Genomic DNA, 14,119 nt, shown 5'->3' on the forward strand with positions numbered 1-14,119 from the left:
ATAACGTACGTCCAATCGCCTTCTGAGAATTTTTTTAAGTCCTGCCCTTCCTAAACACCTCGATGCAAACTTTCCCAGATGAATGTGAAATATCCAGCTATGGATCTATGAAACAGTCTATCTGGCGTGTCAGGTTAAAGATGCAGGGCCACTTTAATGTTTCCACTGTGAACAACAACATCTTCCTCTGATATCGCCCTCAAAAAGAAACACAACTAAAACATTTGTTCATTCGTTAACCCAACATGTTTGTATAAATAAAGTTATTGCATTTTTAAAATAAAATATTTTTTATCCAAAGTTTCTTGTTCTTTATGAAGGTGGATCAGTCAAAATCAAGCAGTTTCAGTCTGAATTATCAGGGTTATGTTTGTAATCAGGCCACCATGAAAGTTTCTACCTCTACACTGCAGTATGTTTTAGTTTCCCTCAGAATGAAGCTATGAAGTGATTAGTAGTTTTAGTGCTGAACTATGTGAGGTGTTTCTATAAAGGACTTGAACTGCATGTTTGCATGGCTCAGTTGCAGGTAAATCCATCTGTAGTTTTGTTTCTGCTTCCCTCTGCTGGCAGAAAAGCTCTTCCACGTTTACAGGCATGTCTGCTTTATTGGAGCGGCTGTTAGTCCGCAGGTTCAACGGCATTCTTTACACATACAGACTGTACCAAATTAATTTTGGCACGTCATCACTCTTCATTGTGAAAGATTAAAGAGGCAATTCTCAGATTCTCATGTTTCATCATTTAATTATACCATCTGACTGTCAGGCTAAGAGTAAAAATAGACCCCCCCCCCACAACACACACACACACACACACACACACACACAATTGTGCCACTGCCAACAACTGTAGATGCACATACACACACACACTTACAGAGTAAACCAATATCCCTGTGAGGACAGCATCGAGAAAGTACCAGCAAAACACTCGGACATGACATGCAGGAGCAGGTGGCTGAGATCTGATGTTTCTCATAGCGCGCCAGCACTATCACAACTCTGCCACCCTCTAAGAAATGTGACAGTGAGAAGTATCCGCTACGTTAGAGGTAAGATGTTTGCTTAGGAAACCCTCAGTGCTGGTCAGCAACACCGGGCCCCACAGGGGACGGTCCTGCCTCCCTTTCTCTTCCACCACAGACTGCACAGCTTGTTTTTCACTGTAGACAGATGCCCTTATGTATGTGAGTTATTCCAGTTTCCAATTTGAAATTGGGAAAGGCCACGCCTGAGGATCCAAACAAGATTCATTGCATAATAACAGCAGCAATTAAGTTTGACTGTCCGCCCCTACAGACCACAAGTATTCAGTGGTTGTCATTTTTATCACACCAACAGTTCAGGAGATTCTGTTCTGTTCCTGCCATCTCTTAACCTTGCAAAGCAGATGGATATGCCTGTTTCCATGTTTCTTACTGGCAAATCCATCTTGCAAAGCTCCTGTCTGAGTCGTTTGGGCCCGGTTAGAAAGTGGCAGGACCAATCAGCAACGAGGGGCAGTACTTGTCAGTACGGTGCAGTACTCAGGTGCGGTGGAGTCGTGACGTAAGCAAGCAGCAACAAGAGGCTGGTGCAATTATGTTGGAAGAAAGTAGCGTGGATGCTGCTAGAGTTTTATCAGAACTTGACGACATTTCTTCATTAAAAGAAGGACAAAGAACAGCAGTGAGTTGTTTTCCTTTAAAAAACAACATTTGTGTGCTGACATGTCTGCAGTCGCCATGGTTCTCGTTATGCAGCTCTCTATGGAGAGTAACTTCCTCCGTAGTGGTGAGCCTCAGTAGCGGCTACGTCACGTGTTTTGTTGCTCTGATTGGCCCGTAAAGATGTGACAGACAGAACGTTCATCCAATCACCCTCTGAGGTTTTTTTTCCAAGGCTCTGCCTTTTCCCAAACGCTGTCTGTGGAAGGTTTTCCAGAAGGATGTGTGAAACAAATCCATCTGGTGTGCCAGGCTGGCCATCTCTTGTCTACCCCATAATTCATTTAACAATGAATGAGCCCCTCTATAAATGTTTGGTGTGTAATCTACAGGGTCCATTTACTCCCCTATGCATCCTACCAAAGAGCCAGTTAGCATCCTTCGATGAAAGATAATCAGCATTCAGCAACCAAACTGTAAACAGTAATGACTTGGGCAAAGAGATTTAACAGCCCTTTGGCCTCGCCTAGTTTCAGAGAATCAGTGTTGTTAAAGAATTATTCACATGGGACAACAAGTACCTGTGGACCTCTGATTATTTTCTGAATAACCCTCACAGCAGTGTTTGTGGTACTGTGAACTGGTATGTGATAAGAAAAGACTGGAATTTTCTAAATTGTACAGAAACTTGTGAAGGAAAACACAAGGGTGCAGCATGGCTGCAGCAATGAAAATGCACAGGGAATTTGTATTTAAAGTTTATGCAAAAATGTTGTGCAGATTTCGTTCTGCAGGTGACATTTACTTCATGTGTCCCACACAGACTGTTATCCAGAGTTTTTAATAGACAACATGAGCACAAGTGTTTTTCACCTTTCTATATATAAAACAAATCTGTAATAAGCTGTCCATGGCTGATAAACTAGTGAACAATCCCATAACTTCCATCAGGCATCTTGCTTAGGTCACCTGTACGTATCATCATGCATATCAGCTGTTGCAACCTCACCAATGAATGTTCAGCATAATTGTGTTGCATGAAATCAGTGGCTAAATATTGCAGATATAAGATCAGGCACTTGAAAAGAGAAACTGTATGAAGCAGAGCAGCTGTGTGTATGGAGAGCATTGGACAGCTGAGCTCAAGTGTTAATACTGGCCGCTATTTTTTTTTTAAATTTCAGTTTTAGTCTTTAAATGAAATGTCTTTTAGTTTTAGTCACATTTTAGTAATTTCTATCCTTTCCAGTTTTAGTTTAGTTTAGTCGACAAAAACTCAAAACATTTTACTCTAGTTTTAGTCCATAAAAAGTCCTCACATTTTAGTCTTTACTTTTAGTCCAAACATTTATTTTCTTGCCTAAATCTGGTACCAAGTCATGGTAGTGTGTCCTCTGCACCCTGCTAAACCTGGGATCCCTGCTTTCTACAGCTGAGAGGCAGAATAGATACAGATGGATTGGTTTTTGACTGATTTACCCACAGTGGAGAAACGTCATGGATTTTGAATGTCTGACAAAAACTACATTACATTTTAGTCTAATTTTAAGCGTCTTGACGAAAACTAAACTTAGTTGTTGTCATTTTTAGTCATCACAGATCTATTTTTGTTAGTCTAAGTTTATTTTTTGTCATGAAAAAAAGCCTGTTGAAGAACATTTTTAAGCATAGTTTTAATTGACAAAATGAACACTGCAGAGTTCAAATTAAAAAAGTATAATTTGGCCATTTACACATCAGCTTAATAGCCTATATGTCAGTCAATCTCCTATGCAGCCTCTGTTAAATTTTTTGTTCAGAAAAAAGATAATGTAAAAAAACATCTTTACCACCCTCTATTACAAAGATGCCAATTCGCATGGGATTAGAATTACCTGTGGACCTCTGTGTGTGCTGAATATGGGTGGTAGTTTCCCCTGGAATTTTTACTCTGAAAAATTCCAGACATGGTTGATTTGTACGGGATTAAATACACAGACGTCCTGCACAATTATTATGAACTACCAGAGGTCCACAGGTAATACCAGTCCCATGCAAATAGGGCATAAGTTAAAATACAATAAGGCAGCTCTCAGACTAGCATTTACAATATTAGCAATGGCTATATCCTACAACACATTTCAGCAATAAAAGTCAGGAGAACAGCCCACCTTCTCAAATTAATGACATGCCACCTCCTCTTCTCCATACTGAGAGACAAATGCCAATATCTTTGAGGGAATATTTGCCTCTATTCTTTCAGTTTACTAGCATATAGATCAGGCTTGTGTTGAACAGTTCACTGAAACACTGATTTTATTGTGGCTGTATAAAGAAAGAGAAATAGACAAGGTAATGGAAAGTGAGCTGGCGTCAGAGCTGTCTGTTAGTTCTCTGGTCGGTGTCTGTATGTTAGAATTATGCGTAAAACAGAACATTCATTCCCACATCTGTTTTATTACGTTGTCTGTTAAAGCACCAACATCCTTTTTTGGTAAAACCTCCTTTGAAAAGTGTCGAGCCTTTGAAGGGCTTGTCTCGCCTGGCTTCCTCAAAAATTTTCCCCACATCATATCAACTGTAAATATCAACAGTAAAAACCGTGTCGATCTAGTCGGCACTTCTAAGCACCTCTGGGATTTTATGATCTGGACCAACATGCTGGAAACACAGCCCAGCCATGACTGAAACTGCTATCAATACACCCTGATGATTTGGGGGGGGGGGGTATGTCAATATGAAAAAGTATGTTCTCCATTGTCCTGGCTCATACTTTGGTCAAAATCTTTCTATTGTTTGTTTGGGTGGTTACCATGGAGACAATAAAAGGATGAAAGTAAGAGAGGTGATGTGGAAACATACGAAAGGAGCAGGCAGGAGAAGAGGAGTAATAAGATCAGCTACCAACTGCAAAATTACGGGAAAAAGGAACAGCAAAAATGACAGCCAAAAAGCTGAAACTCTATCCTATAGAGGGAACAGACTACGCATTCCTGAGATGCCCAAAATCATGAACCCATTCCCTACAGCCTGTTTCCTATATTATAGTGAGCTGTCTATGATGGATTATATCAGTGGTACTCAACCTTATTCTACCCAAGAGCCACAATGTCTGAAAAATACCTCTTCAAGAGCCACAATCCAAAACCGGGGATGTGATAATCAATCTATCCATAGTTGAAATGAAACAGTGAATTGGTGGATTATTGTGTTGTTAAATGGGATAAAATAGGCTACATAAAATGTCTGTATAGTGTCAGAAGAAAGGATATTTCACAGATAATAAGCATATGTTTGTACTCATGTAAGTTCTACCTAGACTTAAGTCTTTCAAAATATCAGAATGTGCCAACTTAGAGCTATGAGAAGTTTTTCAAAGAGCTGATGAATCATGGGTAACTGTTTGGGTATTAATATTTCATATTTGGACATTACTGTAGTTCTGTGACTCTGTTAACTTAAAGGGATGCTCTCTATTTTTTTTCCTCTCATTATTGTTGCTTTTAGCTAAAGGGGGAGGGTCCCCATATTGGTCTTTGCCCTGGGCCTCCAAATGGCTAAAACCGGCCCTGCAGCTCCCCCTCACAAATCGTCCCGCCAGTTTGTTGCTTTTATTTTTCTGTTTCTGCCCTTTTGACAGTATTTATTATTAGTACAGTGCTTAACAAATTTATCAGACCACCTGTCATATTTGTCTCAGAGACCATCCAGCATCATGAAGTGCTTCAATACGGACTCTTTCATTTTCAGTGAGGAATTTCAAACTGAATTCACCTTTTTATACCCAAATTTGAACCGGCTCACTGGGCTTCTCTGAGAAGTCAGAAATGAATCAAGCATAACATTCAAGCACTAAAACTCATTTCTCTGTTCAGGAATGCAAGTAAATAACTATAATTTGACATATTAACCAAGAAATATTAATGTGCTTTACTATTTTTTCAGTTTTTTGTAAATCAGTAAATTGGAAAATTCATGGATAACAATAATAATTATACACTGCTTGGCCAAAAAAAAAAAAGTTGCCACCTGGATTTAACTAAGCAAATAGGTACGAGCCTTCTATTGGATAATTACTGCATGGGCGATTATCTTTCAGCTGGCAGCAAGTTATTTAACCCCAGCTGATGCAACGAGTAACTTCTCATTTCTTAAACAGTGGATTTTTCTACCCTAATGGCACGGGCATATTCCAAGATGACAATGCCAGGATTCATCGGGCTCAAATTGTGAAAGAGTGGTTCAGGGAGCATGAGACATCATTTTCACACATGGGTTGGCCACCACAGAGTCCAGACCTTAACCCCACTGAGAATCTTTGGGATGTGCTGGAGAAGGCTTTGCGCAGTGGTCAGACTCTCCCATCATCAATATTAAAATTAATGCAACACTGGATGGAAATAAATCTTGTGACATTGCAGAAGCTTATCGAAACAATGCCACAGCGAATGCGTGCTGTAATCAAAGCTAAAGGCGGTCCAACGAAATATTAGAGTGTGTGGCCTTTTTTTGGTGGTGCCTTCTTTTTTTTTTGGCCAGGCAGTGTATTTTAGCATTAAAAATATCATTTGGGTTAAAGAGCTTCTACATATTGGTATATTAACCACTGCAGAAACATAAAAAATGATTTTGGTAATTACCAATGCTGTTAATTTAGGGCAGCTGTGGCATAAACCTTACTTTGGTTAGGGTTAGGGTGGTCTAATAAATTTAAGTACTGTGTCATGTGACATTGGTGAGCAGTATGACTTGAGACAAGATTTACTAATCATGTTCTTATTCTCACCTGTTGGACTTCTTTAATTTACAGTTAAACCTAATTTGTAAGAGCCTTATCTGATGAGGCTGTTTTTTCTTTCTTTACACGGTGGCAGCATCAATGAAGGAAAAGGCAGCCATGTTTAAAAAACAGAGCTGAGAGGCTGCTTGATGAATAAAAGTTAAAAAAGTTTGCTAGGTTTATGTTAGAGTGGCTACACACTTTACTGCTCTTAAGAGAAAAGGTGTTATTTTTAAGTAATCCAAACAGTATGCCAGAAAAAGCAAAAAGCCTACAGATAGCGTTCAGCCTCCTGCTAACAATGCAGAAAATTATTTAAATAAATCACAGCCACAAACCTTCCAGTGTTGGAGCCTCTGATCAGATATACACTGACTAAAAACGATCAGTTTTATCATCTATCACTGACACCAGATAAAAGGTGCCTTCTTCTGCCTAGACAGTTCTTCTTTTAGATTTTCTTTCATTAATTATAATTCATTAGATTTCACCAGTATGTGAAAACTCTGCAAACACAGCAACACAAACACAGTGACTCACCGTTGTGATGTTGGCAGCAGCTACCATTTCTCTGTTCCTAACCAATCTGCTGCAGAGGATTATTGTAACCATGGTAACCACACACACGCCCAGGTCAGGACACAGAAGACGTAACACGTTCCAAGGATCTTCTAAAGGAAGTCTGCAACACAACAGGCATTGGTGGAAACTCAGACTCATAACACATTAGCAGAAACCAGATTGATGTTAGCTTCTTAAACTGCTGAAAAACATTCGACCTCATTTTTTACTATTTCATGAGAAAATCTTGTACCACTCCAACTCTTATTTTTGAAACATCCTCATCAATGCCAGTGGATGACTGTTACACATGCTCTAACACCTACCTGGACAGGCCTATATGTCTGGTTATGGTGTCCCATTGTGAACAGTTGTCCCCTATGGCGATGTCGAGAGGAGGATAGGTGTATAGAACTGTCTGGAAGCAGATATGAGCCAGCACAAATAGTAGACTGGTACAGAACACCACCCTGATAAACCGGCCTGTGTGACCTGCAATCAAAGAAATGAGAGGAATACAACACAGGTAAATACGCAGTCCTATACAGAAAAAGTAACTAAAAACAAAGAACAGTCCAGTTAGCATGGACCTCCACGTTATCTAACACACTTCTTATAGTTCTCTTGATGTGACTGAACAGTCTGCTGTTGAAGCGGACTAATTAAAATCTCCCTTTTTAATTCTTTTTTAAAGGAACCCTGCATAATCAGACCAGGTCGTCTTGTTGGATAGATTTTTGAATCTCTTGAAAGTATACTGAACTAAAAAACTCAATAGATATCTGCATTTTGAGTCATTTGAGTTTATAAACCCACCAGGAGGCCGCCATCATTTGGTCTGCGCTGGCACTGTGACGTCACTGTTCTGCAGCGCTCCTTGCCGTTTTTATGCAGTAACCGCTGTTTCAGACTGGCAGCCCATGAGGGCTGCATCTCAGAAACACAGCACGTCTCATGCACGGAGAATTATAAAACTTGAGGTTTCTTCTATTTCATATCAGCACCACAAGCGGTTATCTGTCCATCTAGACAGGACAATGATAAATACAGAGCCATATTTACCTTGTTGTAGCAAATATTTATGACCACATCTGCAGAATATGTTTCAAATCTGTTGATTGATGAACCAGATGAAGGCCACGAACTAAAATGTGTCTGTTTAATAAAGTTGTTCCCCGAACTTCTACTCTTTATGGAGCTTTCTGTTTCCTCATGGCTCAGGTAAAGGTAAACACAGTACGAAAGAACTTCTGGTTGGCGCTTTTCAAAGTAAAAGTCCCCTTTAGCATTTCTTTGAGAAACTTCCTTCGTTTTCACATAATGCTTTAATTTTGAAAAGCTCCCGTCACGCGTCCACTATAAACTGAATCCAGTCACTTGTAGGGAGTTTTATTGAGTTAAAACTGAGGAGGAATGACAGAGCTTTGACAGCAGGGAGACAAAGCAATCCGTGTATTATTTGTTCATTTAATATTTGATTGATACTTGAATAACAATGAAAAAATGGCTCATTTTCTACATTTCATTTCTGAAATGAAATCAAATAAACAAGAAATGGTGCGTCTATTTGACTTTTGCCATTAATGTTGGGATCAGAGAATTTAATATGAAAAAACAGGCATAAGCAGTTGATTTCAACATTAATTTGCATAACCTGGTGCAGGTGTTGTGCTCAGAAAAGCATCCTGAGAATCACATGCCCATCGCTGAGGAGTTCATGCTTCCTGGAATGATATATGGAACACCAGCACCAGCACCAAGTTAAGGCATGTTACTTTTGCTCCTTCATTTGCACTGGCGCCATGCTTTGGTCCACCCTGTCCTTCCTTGCCGGAGCCAGGGAAGCATGTTGTGTCCAAGCACAGAAGAGTGTACTCATGCTGGTCAAATATACTGGATTTTAAGGTTAAAACGTTCCCAGGCACAGTACAGATTGCCTAGTGTGAGTGCGCCCTAACTTGATGCCGGTGTTTGTGTTCGTGTACATCATTCCAGGAAGTGTGAACTCCTCAGCGATGGGCATTTGATTCTCAGGATGCTTTCCTGAGTACAACACCTGCACCAGGTTACGAAAATCAATATTGCAATCAAATTGACTGCTTACAGCTGTTTTTTCATATTACATTCTTTGATCCCAACATAAATGGCAAAAGTCAAAAAGACGCATCATTTCCTGTTTATCTGATTTTGTTTCAGAAATGAAAACTAGAAAATGAACAGTGTTTTCATTATTTGATTTGGTTTTTAAACAGAAAAGTGAACAATAAGCTATTTATCATTTATTTGTCATTCAATTTTCAATCAAATATTAAATGAACGAATGACACATGGATTCATGGCCAACATGCAGCAAACTTAGCCTGATATGAGAGCTGTTATGGCAGCATTAGCTGCAAGCAGCAAAACCGTTTGAAAAGCGGTTACTGCATAGGAGCAGAGAGGAGCGCTCAAAGGGAGCGATGTGGAACTGTGATGTCACACTTTCAGCGAGGACCAAAACATGGCGGCCTCCTGGTGAGTTTATGAGCTCAGATTCATAAATACAAATGTCTATCCAACAAGATGAACTGGTCTGATCATGCAGGGCTCCTTTTAAAAGCCAAATGTCCAGCAGGTGTCAGATCCGAGCTTGGCCTCTCCACCATTCAGAGTTACATTAAACATTCACAGTTTGTAGGAGCTGCTCTCCATCTAGAAAATCAACTAAAAAGTTTAAATGGGGAAACTGAGTAAAATCTAATGCATGCATGAATGTTCTCTCAGGGCTGCTGTGCTTTTAAACATGTTTGTTTTGTCCCATCTCATGTAGATGCATCAAAGGTCCAAAGCACAGCCTGTTTTTAGGAAATAAACTTTAAAGACTGGCTAAACCAGTGGTTACCAAACTTTTTCTATCGTGCCCCCCTTTGGCAGATGAAAATATTTTCAGGCCCCCTTACCCCTCACGGTATGTATCCACATGTAAAAACATCTAAATGTACGACCAACACACTGTTATTTACATCGTTTGCAAGCAAATTTCTTATTTCAAAATTTACCACAACATAAAATCTAAAGATTTTGAGTTTTGAAAATTTGAGTCTCTGAAGATCAATAATTCCCTGAAAGTAAAAACTTTATGAACATCTTTTAGTACGCTCAGGCCTGCATTAACTTCAGTGACAACGGTGGACTTATTTGGAGCTAGAGATCTTTTTGTGTCTTGGGTGCAGCTGTGAGACTGCCACTCTCAGTTCATTTTCGATGTCCAGTGATGGTTTGATTTTGTAATGTAGATGTAACAGCCTTTTGCAACATCCTCACACAGGTAGGGTGATGCAAACGGAGAAAGTGTGGCAAAGCCTCTCGTGCCCACAACTCCTTTTCCACCAATCCAAAATGAGGACAATGTCTTGGACTTGAACTGCAATCATATCATTGAATCTGAGGAGACTTCAATAAACTCCTCTTCTACAAGGCTGAAATCATCACATCAGCTGGTGCTTCTTTGCCTGGCCTTGCCCCCCCCCCATTATGACCCTGTACCCCCGTGGGGGGGCCCATGGCCCACTTTGGGAACCACTGGGCTAAACTAATCTGAGTCATGGTTTCTTATTAAGGTGGTGGCTGTGGGTCCTGAGGTAACCCCTGGTATAGACCAGATTCTCCTGGTGGTCATGTTCCCGGGACTGTAACATAAAAATATCAGTGGAGCCTGAAGATAGACCTGCACAGCTGATGTTACATACATATCCAGTGAGGCTACCTCCAGGCTTAAACACAGTCTCTATCTTACATGAATACGCTCCTTTTCTATCATATCAGAGATTATCAAACATAATGATAACATCACAGTGGCTACCATTAGCTGTGATCTGATGGCAGCTAAGGGCTATCACGCTTCTCTACGTGAGATGTGATCTGACATCTTTCTGGATTGTTTAGCCTCCAATGACAAATGAACAATTATAATAGAACAATGTGCATAATAAAAGCAAGTGAAAAAGGTTAGCACAGGGCCTTTCTGTTCTAGAAGGTTCTAAGGAGTGATTTAAAGAAAGCTCTGATTAAATAAACCTCAGTTTCTCAGTTAGGGAGTTCCACAGCTGTGATGCTGTACAGAAGAAAGCACAGTCATGTTTGGAGACGAGGTGAGCTGCAGGAGCTATGAAGAGGTGTCTACCTGAGGATTTAAGGCAGTTGATAGGCTCAGAGGATGTTAGTGAATCTGTCTAGTCATTAAGTTTAAAATCAATCTTACAGTCATGGATGAAAGTATTGGCACCCCTGGAATTTTTCCAGAAAATACTCCATTTCTCACAGAAATTGTTGCAATTACAAATGTTTTTGGTATACACATCTTTATTTCCTTTATGTGCATTGGAGCAACACAAAAAATCCAAAGAAAAAAGACAAAAGTGACATAATTTTACACAAAACTCAAAAAATGGGCTGGACAAAAATCATTGGCACCCTCAACTTAATATTTGGTTGCACACCCTTGGGAAAAAATAACTGAAACCAATCACTTCCTATAACCATCAACAAGCTTCTTACACCTCTCTACTGGAATTTTGGACCACTCTTCTTTGCAAACTGCTCCAGGTCTCTCAGATTTGAAGGGTGCCTTCTTGCAACAGCAGCTTTGAGATCTCTCCATAGGTGTTCAGTGGGATTTAGATCTGGACTCATTGCTGGCCACTTCAGAACTCTCCAGCTTTGTCTCCAACCATTTCTTGGTGCTTTTTGAGGTATGTTTGGGGTCATTGTCCTGCACCCATGACCTCTGACACAAACCCAGCTTTCTGACACTAGGCCCTACATTGCGGCCCAAAATCTTTTGATAGTCTCCAGATTTCATGATCCCTTGCACACAGTCAAGGCACCCAGTGCCAGAGGCAGCAAAACAACCCCAAAACATGCTTGAACCCCCATCATGTCTGACTGTTGGTACTGTGTTCTTTTCTTTGTAGGCTTCATTCTGTTTTCTGTAAACAGTAGAATGACGTGCTTTTCCAAAAAGCTCTACCTTAGTCTCATCTGTCCACAAAATGTTCTCCCAGAAGGATTGAGGCTTACTCAGGTACATTTTTGCAAACTCCAGTCTGGCTTTTTTATGTCTCTTTGTCAGCAGTGGGGTTCTCCTCTGTCTCCTGCTATAGCGCTTCATCTCATTCAGATGACCACGTATGGTCCCATCTGACACTTTTGGACCCTGAGTCTGCAGGACAGCCTGAATTTATGTGGAAGTTGACTGAGGATGTTTATCCACCATTCCAACTATCCTGCGTTGCATTCTTTTGTCAAATTTTTTCTTCCATCCACGTCCAGGGAGATTACCCACAGTTCCATGGGTTATAAACTCCTTGATTATATTACACACAGTGGACAAAGGAATTTCAGGATCTCTGGAGATGGTCTTGAAACCTTGAGATTGTTCATATTTTTCTACAATTTTGCTTCTTCAGTCCTCAGACAATTCTGGGCTCTTCTGTCTCTTCTCCATGCTTGGTGTGACACACACAGGAACACAACTCAAAGGTTGAGTCAACTTTTAGACATTCTAACTGGCTTCAGGTGTGATTTCTAGATTGCCAGCACCTGTTACGGCCATAGGTGAGTTTAAATGAGCATCACATGCTGGAAATAAAATGATTTACCAACAGTTTTAAAAGGGTGACAATCATTTTGTCCAGCCCATTTTTTGAGTTTTGTGTAAAATTATGTCAATTTTGTCTTTTTCCTTCTGATTTTTTGTGTTGTTCCAATGCACATAAAGGAAATCAACATGTGTATACCAAAAACATTTGTAATTGCAACAATTTCTGTGAGAAATGGTGTATTTTCTGGAAAAATTCCATGGGCGCCAATACTTTTGTCCATGACTGTATACCTAAGCTGCAGCAGTGAAGATGGTCTTGCTTCTTGGCATTTGCTGGCAGTCTGACTGCTGAGGTTTGGATGAATTAGAGGCGGAAAATTGATTTCTGACTTAGACTGGAATACAGTGAAATGCAAAAGTTCAGACATGAAGCGATAAATGCATGAATGACTTCTCCAAGGTCTGGACGGGAGAGAACATTTTTTTATTTTTTGCAATATTTTTGATGGGAAGAAAACACGACTGAGTGACCTTGGTTATCTGGTTGAGCTCTAAATCAAAGAACACAGTGAGGCGGGATGCTTCACATTTGCAGATCGGTTGCTAATGTTGTTTTTCAGGGTAGTCATAAGAGAGGGGAGGCAAAAAATATTACTGTACCATTAAAGATAGGACAAATAAGCGATGTATGCAAACACAAATGCTCCTACCTTTGATGGTGTGTTTGTTGGGACACAGGAACCATGGGAGAAGAAGCAGGTAGAGGAAGTAAACCAGCGACAAGACGTTGTAGCGGAGAAGAGATGCTGCAAAACAAAAACATAAGGGTCAAATTTTATTGTGTTTTATATAAAATGAGACATTTTAGCATTTATAAAGTTAGCTCATGATACTGCCTTAAAAGCCCATCATCTCTGATCTTGGGCGATATATGCACAGTAACTGTGATATAGTATTTACTTATACCACACAGCATTACTAAAGACTAGGAACACATTTTTAGGTTCCAGTCCAAGGGCATTTTTACTAAACTTGATTCCTGATGAGCTCAGAGTGGTTAAGCTTATATTCTCCCTAGCAACAGTTCATACTGGCTGTGTTTGTGTGCCAGAGATAAGTTATTATAAAATGAAGCTACACCGCCTCATAGAACCCAGGAGGCCTGATCAATAAGTCTAATTATTGACTATAATAATCAATGATTTGGGGGTTTTGACTTTTTTTAACCAGGCCCTTACCATTCACTACGCTCTCAGCCTGCTGCTGCTCTTTAAAGGGGACATATTTTAAACTTTTAAGACAAGTAAATATTGATCTCAGAGGTCCCCAAAACATGCCTGTGAAGTCTGTTGCTGAAAAAAACATCCAGTATTAAATTTTTGCATGTCTAAAAACCCCTCTGTTTCTTTTCCACTGAAAACTGCTCCACGACCCACTTTTAGGTCCCAACCCACAAGTTGAGAACCACTGCCTTATAGCAAATGATGCACTTCTCCAAAGCTTTGCTTAGGTCACAAAGTTCAGAATTATTGGATACTGGCTCCTGATCCACAGGTCATTATTTTAGTGT

General features: G+C 40.1%; 1 protein-coding gene across 3 annotated transcripts in view; it reads right to left on the reverse strand.

Moving 5' to 3' along the window:
* piezo1 (piezo-type mechanosensitive ion channel component 1) overlaps positions 1 to 14,119 on the reverse strand; it is a 127,895-nt gene that overhangs the window by 71,334 nt on the left and 42,442 nt on the right. For all 3 annotated transcript variants that reach the window (XM_041789292.1, XM_041789293.1, XM_041789291.1), the window contains exons 2-4: positions 13,260 to 13,355; positions 7,295 to 7,460; positions 6,948 to 7,089 (exon numbers count right to left, since the gene is read on the reverse strand). In XM_041789292.1, the coding sequence (XP_041645226.1) occupies positions 6,948 to 7,089; positions 7,295 to 7,460; positions 13,260 to 13,355 (404 nt within the window). The remainder of the gene's footprint in view (positions 1 to 6,947; positions 7,090 to 7,294; positions 7,461 to 13,259; positions 13,356 to 14,119) is intronic.

Source organism: Cheilinus undulatus, linkage group 6 (assembly GCF_018320785.1).
Source record: "Cheilinus undulatus linkage group 6, ASM1832078v1, whole genome shotgun sequence".
Taxonomy (NCBI): domain Eukaryota; kingdom Metazoa; phylum Chordata; class Actinopteri; order Labriformes; family Labridae; genus Cheilinus; species Cheilinus undulatus.